Below are 10,033 nucleotides of genomic sequence, written 5' to 3'. Positions count from 1 at the left end.
GTTCCTGGAAGGTGGCCAAAAGTCAGGTGTACTATTCTTTGACCGAAATAAATTTATGCAACAATAGTGGGAAAATGTATATTATCAGTGACAGATTTTGCATTGACCCATAGGTTGTTGTTTCAAGAGTAGAGGTGAGTCCTTGGGGAAGGGATAGGGCTGGAATATTCAGTGAAAAACAAAGTGATTTGTGATGGTGAGCCATTGCAGTTGTTCTTGTTCACATCATTTGCTTAACAAGTTATTACAGTACAACTCATACAGTGTGCGTTCAACAGCTCAGACTGTTATGAATGATTTGTGTTGAGGCAATGAGTTTAGAGTCATGCAGTGAGATATGCCAGACTGATGTGAATGACTGATGTTATGGCAATGAAAATAAGGAGTCCTGCAATGAGATATGTCAAACTAGTATCTAGGACTCATGTTGTGGTAGTGAGAGTTAGAGTCGTGGAATGAGATATGTCAGACTGCTGTGAAGGACTGATCCCTGTGCCATAAAACAACAAAATGTCAAAACAGACTTGAGTCCAGTTTTCTTAAAAATATAATAATAATAACATATTATTAATTACTTTAATTAAAACATTGTTTCATTTCAGATTGAAGCCAAAGATCCCTGCAAATCCAAAGTTCATAGTGACCCTAGATGGAGTAGATCCAGAGACTTACGATCTGCATAATGAAATGAACCTGTCTCCATCTCCAGAACATGAGGACTTGGGACAGGAAACTGTCCCACAGTCTCAACCCCAACCTGTAGTAGCTCAACTCCAAACAGCTCCAACAAACCCATCTAAAATCACACCTCCAAAAATAAAGTCATTCAACATTAGTCTCAAGGACACAGATGGTGAGTTGTTTACCCATAATAATTTTGAAAATAAACTGTGCTTTATGTGATTGATTAAGAAGTATTGCTTGACTTGATATCAAGGTGGACTTGTTTTAATTTAGGCGTATCTTGGAGAAAACATATCTGTGCAAAATCCCTTTAGTGTAAAGTGGTTTTTGATTTTCAGTGACCAACATATGAAAGACAAAATATAGGGGCTGGTGACAGCAATAGGAATTAAACAAATCAAGAAAGTGCCTCAAAAATGTATTTCCTTTACAAGCCTTAATTTTTAAAATTGCAACATGTCCAGCTTGACTTGAATTTTATGCTGTTTATTTACTTCTTACTTCAGCCAACACTTGTCAGGACATGCTGGGAAGTGAAATTATTTATACCCACCTTATGTTCAGCAGTGATAATACTTTTTTTGTAAAAAGAATAATTAGAACATTATGAAAGACATTGACAGATTCCTCACATATGATTGAATATTTCCAAGTTTTTTGTTTTGACATTTGGAAAAAATAAGCATCCTCATTATCATTTTCTTTTCTATGTCCTTCTATATGTGTACATAGAGTGTAATAAAAACTATTTTAACAACATAAAATTGCTACATATTTCAGATGAGGAAGAAGAAGAAACAGATCCTGATGCTGAGGTATCATCATTGGCCCAATCCACCAAACTGCCTGAGAGGTGTAAATTCTGGCCAACATGTGCTAATGGCAATTCCTGCCAGTATCACCATCCTTCTGTTTCCTGCAGGTTGGTTTATTAATGATTGCATGTCTGGTGAACTTTAAGCATGATTTAATGTTTTTTTTCACATTTTTTAGCCCACTTAGCAGAAGCACAACTTAGTGGTTACTTGGGCATTCACATGCATGTCCAGCAGTACATTTCTTAAAGACTTTTCATATTTGTTAAAATCTTTTCATATTTGTTAAAGTCTTTCCATACATATCTTTTCTATCTGTTAGAAAGTAAATATGCATTGAACTCAGTATGTTAAAGTTTATTATCAGGACTTAAAGATAGATAGGAATTTCAGATGAATACTGGTTTTATAGCTCATTTTTTATGTACATAGTTTTTCCTTCATTCATGCTTATTTTCTGTTACTGTTAGATTTATTATATACTTTGGGTCAGTCTCTGTTATTGCATTAGGATAAACTTCTGCTCTTCTCTAAAGGCCCCTTACTAAATGCAAGGTGGGCTTGAATAAAACTCAAGGTGCTGGAACATATTGCAGTTGTGATATCCATCCATTGGTCCATAGACAAGGTGATTTTTTGTTTTATTTCCCCTACTCATGGTGCAGGAGTATATTGTAATAGTGATGTCAAGATGGTTTCTTGTTTTACTACCCCCCCCCCCATTCAAGCTGCAGGAGTATATTGAGATAGTGATGTACATCATATTATCCATAGACAAGGTGATTTCTTGTTTTATCCACCCAATGAATTGAATGTAACTTATTTCACTGCATGACATACACATTTGATACAAGTACAAAAGATGTGAAGCAAAAGCAAAACTTGGTTATTAAATTGTCAGTAAAGTACTTAACATGGGGAACAAATCTGGAATGTCTTTGTTTTGCATTAATATATGTTATCAGTGACTGAGCATAACGATGGCATAAAATAATCAGCATTGGAATTGGTGAATGAAGGTGGGGGCAGGTTTTAAACCATGTGAGTTTTTTACCTTGTATTTGCTAATTTGTGGAAGGCTAGTTAGTGTTCATAGTTTTTATTTGTTACTGATATAAATAAACGAATGTGCCTGTTATAGCTTTCTCTCATATGAATTCATAATGTAACAAATAAAAAGACAAATGACTAATATTCATGACTGCTGAAGATTAAAGTACCTTGTATAGGTGTTTTGTATTGATCCTTTGCCTCTTGTATGGATGTGGAAAAAATAATGAAACACCACTGGCGTTTTGTATTGATTCTTTGCCACTAGTATTGATATGGAAAAATAATGAAACATCATTGGTGTTTTGTATTGTTTCAACACCTCAAGTATTGATATAGAAAAATATTGATATATCAGTGTACCAATTAATTATTTCACCTCTGTGGTTTTGTACTTTAATCATTATGTTTTTAAGACTTGAATAAGCTACTTCCACCACATTGATTCCTGCAGAAAGACTTTTTGGAGGAAGTATTACTAAGAACAAAGCTTATTTGCTATGAGATCACAGTCAAATAATGAAGTCTGGCATTTGCTTATTGTGTATATTTATGATTTTTCTTTATTTTTTGTCTTTTCATGACAAAACGTTAAACTTCTATTTAGTAGCTTCATATTTGTATGTGAAAGTAATTCTTATCCCTGAATATTGTTGATAGGTTGAATTTTCAGATTATATTTAATGGGGGGGCCAGAGTGGCAGAGTGGACTAAAGCACTGTCCATTATGGATCACTGCCATCTCACCTTTGTATGCGTAGGCTCGAGTCTAGGATTCGGCGAATGTGGGTATGTGAGAAAGCTTGCCAGTAGTTTCTCGTGGGTCAGTGGTTTTCCGGGGTTCTTCCTCCACCATTAAAACTGGCCACCATGCATAGGGTATCGTGTGCTGAAAAATGTCATTAAACCCCACAACAACAACAACAACAACATATATTTAATACGGAAAATGTTACATAGTAGATTAGAAATTTTATAAACTGTCAGTAGGCTTGGAGAACCAAGACTTAACTTTTTTTCTCTCACTTTACTTTTATGAGCCTGGTTTGTCTTTGGGAAAGGCATATAGTTTCCATTTCCTCAGCACGATATAGTCTGTAAAGTGTTTAGAGTTCCATTAAATAGTAATTATATACAGCAAAAATCAGTTTAACAATACCGTAAAGTGGGTTATTTTAGTTAGTTTTGCCCATCACCCCTGCCGGGGTATAGGCCACCCACAAAAGATCGCCAGAGGCTTCTGTCCTTTGCCATCCCTTCAAGCTGACTCCAGGTGTGACCCATCTTAGTGATGTCCGCTTCAGGGTCGTGTCACCAGGTGTTTCTTGGTCGTCCCCTTCTACGCTTGCCTTGAGGGTTCCATTTTAATGCCTGTCTGGTAATGTTGGTTGGCGGCTTTCGTAGGGTGTGTCCTATCCAACCCCACCTTCTCTTCTTGATCTCGTCCTCTACTGGAAGCAGGGAGATTCTCTGCCACAGGTTGGTGTTGCTGATGGTGTCTGGCCAGCGGATCTGAAGAATTCTTCTTAGGCAGCTGTTGATGAAGGTCTGAACTCTCTTTACGGTCGACTTGGTGCTTCTCCAGGTCTCTGCTCCATACAGTAGGACTGACTTCACATTGGAGTTGAACAGTCTGATCTTGGTAGTTAAGGAAATTTCATTGGAGCCCCAGATGTTCTTGAGCTGTATGAAAGCTGCTCTCACCTTTCTGATCCTTGCCTTGACATTTGCATCTTTGCCACCCTGCTGGTTGATAATGCTGCTCAGGTACGTGAAGGACTCCACCTCTTCCAGGGGACTTCCCTGCAGTGTGACTGGGTTGTTACTGGCATAATTGATCTTGAAGATCTTGGTCTTGTCTTTGTGGATGTTGAGGCCAATCTGTGCTGATGCAGCTGCCAGTATGTCGGTCTTGTCCTGCATTTGCTGCTGACTGTGGGACAAGAGTGCTAGGTCATCGGCAAAATCCAGGTCCTCAAGTTGACTCCACAATGTCCACTGGATCCCATTTCTCCGCCCATTGGTGGACGTCTTCATAATCCAGTCAATGGCAAGAAGGAAGAGAAATGGCGACAGCAAGCAGCCTTGCCTCACACCAGTCTGTACTACGAAGCTGTCTGTGTGCTGTCCTGCATGAATGACTCTGCAGGACATTCCATTGTAAGTGTTCTTGATCATGTTCACCAGCTTGCTTGGAATGCCATAGTGGCAAAGAAGTTACCAGAGTGTCTCTCAGTCCACGCTGTTGAATGCCTTCTCATAATCTACAAAGTTGATGTAGAGTGAAGAATTCCACTCCAACGATTGCTCGACTATGATGCGAAGAGTACCTATTTGGTCCATACACAATCTGTTCTGCCGGAAGCCCGCCTGCTCGTCTTGTAACTGGGTCAGCAGCCTCCTTCATCCTTTCCAAGAGGACCCAGTTGAAGACTTTCCCTGGTACTGACTTTCCCTGGGATCTTGATGAGGTGTCCCTCCTTACATTTTAGTTGGTATTTCTTCTTCCTCCCAGATCTTCTCAAAGAGGTGGTATAGCATTTCCACTGAAACATCTAAGTCTGCTCTGAGGACTTCTGCTGGGATGCCATCAGGTCCAGCTGCCTTGCCGTTCTTCAGCTGGATGATGGCTTTCCTGATCTCGTCTCTGGTGGGATTGTCACAGCTTATGGGGAGATCTCATTGGCTGGGTGGATTTCTGGGGGATTTAGAGGGGCTGGCCTGTTCAACAGTTCTTCAAAATGTTCTGCCCATCTCTTAATTTGGTGTTCTGTACTTGCTGTGGTCTTTCCCTGCTTGTCCTTTATGGGTCTATCTGTTTTGCTCTACTTGCCATACAGCTTTTTGGTGATGTCATACAGCTTCTTAATGTTTCCACTTCTTGTTGCTTCTTCTGCCTCAGCTGCCATTCCTTCAACATAGTTTCTCTTGTGTATCTCGATGCTTCTTTTCACTTCTCTGTGGGCATCAGTGTACTCTTTTTATACCTTTACTTTTGTAGTTCTTGTCCTATTGCTATTTACTGCTGCTTTTTTCTGTTTACGCTTCTGGATTTTGCGCAATGTTTCAGCTGAAATCCATTCTTTCTGTTTGTGCTTCATGGGGCCTAGTACTTCTTGGCATGTTGATTTTATTGCCTCTTTAACTTTCTGCCATCTGTTGCTTGCATTGTCTTCCTCATCTTCAAGAAGCGTTTGTAGCACTTGGTACTTGTTGTTAAGCATCAGTCTGTATTCTTCTTTAGTTTTTGCATCTTTCAACAGGCTGATGTTATACTTTGTTTTCTTCTCTTTGGTGCCCATCCAGTTCTTCTTCAGTTTAAGTTTCAGCCTTGAGACAAATAAGTGGTGGTCAGATACCACATCTGCTCCCCTCTTCACCCTAACATCTTGCAGGGATCTTCTGAACTTCTTGGCTATGCAGATGTGGTCAGTCTGATTTTCTGTCACATGGTCTGGTGATGTCCATGTGTTCTTGTGGATTCTCTTGTGGGAAAAGATGGTACCCCCAATGACCAGGTTGTTCAGTGCGCAAAGGTCTGCAAATCTCTCTCCATTTTCGTTCATCTTGCCTAGGCCATGGATCCCCATGGTTTGTTCATACCCTGTGTTGTCTGACCCAACTTTGGCATTGAAATCACCCGTGAGGATGTTGATGTCTTTGTCTGGGAAGCTCTCTACTATATTCTGTAGTCTGTTGTAAAACTGGTCCTTATCTTTTTCTTCACTGTCATTTGTTGGGGCGTAGCACTGTATGATGTTCATCTTTATTTTCTCCTTCTTGGTCCTAAACGTTGCCGTGAGGATTCTGGGCCCATGTGGTTCCCATCCTATCAGTGCATTATATGCTTGCTTTGACAGCAAGAGCCCCACCCCCTGTGTATGAGGTGCATTATTTTCCTCATGTCCTGAATACAGTAGCATCTCTCCTGTCATCAGTCTTCTTTGTCTGGATTGCATCCATCTTGTCTCACTAATGCCCAGTAGGGAGAGGTTGTAGTTCCTCATCTCTGCTGATACCTGTGCTGTTTTTCCTGCCTCATACATTGTCCTCACATTCCATGTTGTGATGTTAATTCTCCTGTTTGATAGAAGGGTGTTCTGCTTTATGGCTTCCATGGGCTCGTGGCTTTCATCACATAGCATCATAAATCTTCCAGAAGAAGACCCTTTCTCCCTCAGGCTTTCAGTTTCTGGTTTTTCTTCTGTTGGCATTTTTGTAGCAAGTTGGGGTTTTACAGGGTCGGGTTGCTAGCCCCACGCCCAACCCTCCTCCTTTTACACCTGGGCTTGGGACCGGCCATGGCGGAGTTAAAGTGGGTTATTTTAGCTTAACAAATTTATCATTTATTGAAACTTTAGAGTAAAAGTCCACTGGAATTGTCACCATTTCAGTAAATGTGAATGCTTTTGTAGTTTTCATTCTCAGTATCACGGTAAAAATATAACAGTAATTATGGATTGTATTTGATATACAGTTTTTCTTCTTTTGGTGGCTCCATTCAGTAGTAAATTAAGCTGACAAATAAAGGGCTGAATATGTATTTGTTTTTAATTTCAGACAAAAACTCAGTAGTCAAGCTGTTGAGCAAAAAAATAAAGGACAGGAGGAATTAAATTTGTTTTTATTCTTAGGCTCTGTTTTACTATTATTTTTGTTCAATGGCACAGACTTGTCATTTACTTTACATAATCATTTGTATGTTGGTTCCAGCTGCAACCAATACATAACCTGATCTTTCATCGTGGAATGTACCAGCAGATCACGATCTATTTTTATTCTACTGACTACTTCCTACAAACTGCATAGCCCTTGATCTGACATTGCATTATGTGGAGCAGTTAGAATTGACATGAAAGAGAGTATATTTTGTAAGTGACATATATGATTGGATGAGTTTGTTCCTCTTGATTTTTCTCTCATTAAAAAGTAACATAGATCTATTTTATCTTGTTCTCTATAGACTCTTGTGTATTAAGAGTAATTCCATTAGAAAGACAGCGATTACTAGAGTAGTATTGATTGTCCCTATTAAAATATAAACCTTTCATTTGTAATGACAAAAATATAAAACAACAAAATATACAAAACTTTTTTTGAACAAAGTCATGAAAATGTTTAGTTCTGCAAATGTGATTTACTACAGGGTAATTTGACATTGTCTTCAAGTGAATAATGTGATTTACTACAGGGTAATTTGACATTGTCTTCAAGTGAATAATGTGATTTACTACAGGGTAATTTGACATTGTCTTCAAGTGAATTATGTACACATCTCAGTCAGTTTAGGATACTTTTGCAAAATTTGTCCTAAAAATATCCTATCAGTCCATTTTGATGCCTGCAAAAATTAACAAAAGTTGCACACCCCCAAATATCCATCAATCCATTTTGATGTCTGCAAAATGTAGCAAAATTTGCCCCCCAAAATATCCCATCAGCCCATTTTGATGTCTTCAAAAATTAGCAAAATTTGCCCCCCAAAATATCCATTAATCCATTTTGATGTCTGCAAAAATTAGCAAAATTTGCCCCCCAAAATATCCATCAATCTATTTTGATGTCTGCAGAAATTTCAGAATAGTCAGCTGTTCAGTAAACTATATCAGTGCCAAATCTTTCTCTTATTGAGGTGAGCTCCATTTTTTGTTTTCTTTCCTAGGACTTTCCCCCATTGCAAGTTTGGTGAAAAGTGTCTGTATATTCATCCCAACTGTAAATACGATGCCAAGTGTACCAGGAAGGACTGTCCATTCACTCATGCCAGCAAGCGGGGTAAAATGGCAACAGTTATACACAAAAGTGAGGAACTTGTGCAGAATTATATTCTTTCCCCTTTCTACTACAACTATTTTCATACAGCCTTTTATGCTTGAAACTCTTCATTATAATAATTTTTTTAATGAATTCATCCTCATGCAAATTGTCTTTATGTTCAATCTGTTTATTCTTTGCATTCATCATAGTCACCTAGCTTACAGTGTGAATTGTGTTTTGCTTGGCTCAAAGCTTTTGTGACTTTCCTTTTGTATTATCTCCATTTTGTTAACTGGGGGAAAAGGAGTCAGCTTTCAGTCATGTAACATCATTTGAGTTTTTGTCAAGTAGTATTATTGCTCATTACAATATTTGTTTGATTTGTTTTTGCCATACCAAAACAAAGGTGCTGTAGAAAATATAATGTAAATGTATGTCTTGCAGTATTTGTTTTCCCATGTGTTATTTCAGCTCAGGTCTCATTGTTGGAAATAAAAGGTGTAGCCATAATCTTTTGAACATAATATAATTCTGCACCAGTTCTAGAGTATTTTATTCTTGTTTTGTTTTTGTTGTTTAGATTTGTTTCATCTTGTCCTTAAAAAGATTGCAGTCACCTTTGCCATTGTCTACCTGTATGAGTATTAACATCCATATAATTTGCTTTAATATCAGCATCACCTAGCGTAAGCTGTAAGTGGCATTGTATGTGTGGACAGTAAACTGCATGATCATTCTCTTCTGATTCAGCTACATTAGTATAATTGCATGTGTCAGTCACCATTGCATTGATTAATGATATCTCACGTTCATGCCTTGTAATTATAAACAAATTTTTGCTCCAACATTTTTATACTTTTGTAAAATCTGCTATATGATTGACATCTGCTGTAAAATAATGAATCAGCAACTCAGTGGGTAGATTTCATGTGAATGCCAAGTATATGTGAAACTTTGTTTTTGCATATCTGCATCCTCACCATCTCCTTTGAATACATTTCCTGACCTCGTTAACATTAGGAATATAAGCCTGCTACCTTCTGAATACAAAAGACAAATTTTTTTGTCTTTTCTGTCTATATCATATAAATGGGCAGTAACACTTGCCTATCATCTGCGCTTGCTACCAGTAGGTGTCACCAGTTTTTAAAGCATTGCTACTATTCACAACATTGTTTGGAATAAGCCTCCCATTAATCTAAGTCTTTGTGTGTAAAATTCAAGCCATCCATTAAAAAAAAAATTGGTTTTCTTGGGACCAATATTGAATCATAAACATGTGGTATACATTATTTGTTGAATTTGGCAGATATTTTGTGAAATTCATCACGTTTTGGGACTTAGTCCAAAAAGGAGCATAGTACAGCATGCTGTTGTTGATGCATGTTGACTTTCAAGTGGTCACGCATGCTGCTGTTTGTTTTTGCACTAGATTATGGAGATCTTAGTGATAGATTCAACCATTTAGCCAGACAAATGGCTTCATATATTTATAAGGACAAGAATCTTTAGTGATAGATCTGTCTGTTTGGTAGTTTCTTTGTTTCTTCATCTATGTTGCCAACTTCATATTAATTGACTTGCAAAACAAACACATTCCTGGCAGACTTAATATTTTGGTCAATATTCTGTCCTGACTGCATAGGTCATTGATACAAAATGGTCTCTTCATCTGGTTTTTTCCACTTGTGGAAGTATTTGGTGATTGATCTGTTTGAAACAAGGTG

The 10,033-nt window shown here is 38.0% G+C and overlaps 1 protein-coding gene across 2 annotated transcripts in view; it reads left to right on the top strand.

The window, feature by feature from the left end:
* The window catches only part of LOC149805082 (zinc finger CCCH domain-containing protein 14-like), a 107,581-nt gene that overhangs the window by 57,387 nt on the left and 40,161 nt on the right, over nucleotides 1-10,033 (top strand). The window contains exons 11-13 of one of the 2 annotated variants that reach the window (XM_089947176.1): nucleotides 603-853; nucleotides 1,465-1,606; nucleotides 8,212-8,324. In XM_089947176.1, coding sequence (XP_089803302.1) covers nucleotides 603-853; nucleotides 1,465-1,606; nucleotides 8,212-8,324 — 506 coding nt within the window. Of the gene's footprint in view, nucleotides 1-602; nucleotides 854-1,464; nucleotides 1,607-8,211; nucleotides 8,352-10,033 lie in introns of both variants that reach the window. The other variant, XM_089947175.1, reaches the window with a different exon arrangement.

Source organism: Sinohyriopsis cumingii, chromosome 2 (genome assembly GCF_028554795.1).
Source record: "Sinohyriopsis cumingii isolate HCF-2022 chromosome 2, ASM2855479v2, whole genome shotgun sequence".
NCBI lineage: Eukaryota > Metazoa > Mollusca > Bivalvia > Unionida > Unionidae > Sinohyriopsis > Sinohyriopsis cumingii.
This window is presented reverse-complemented; position numbering and strand designations above follow the sequence as displayed.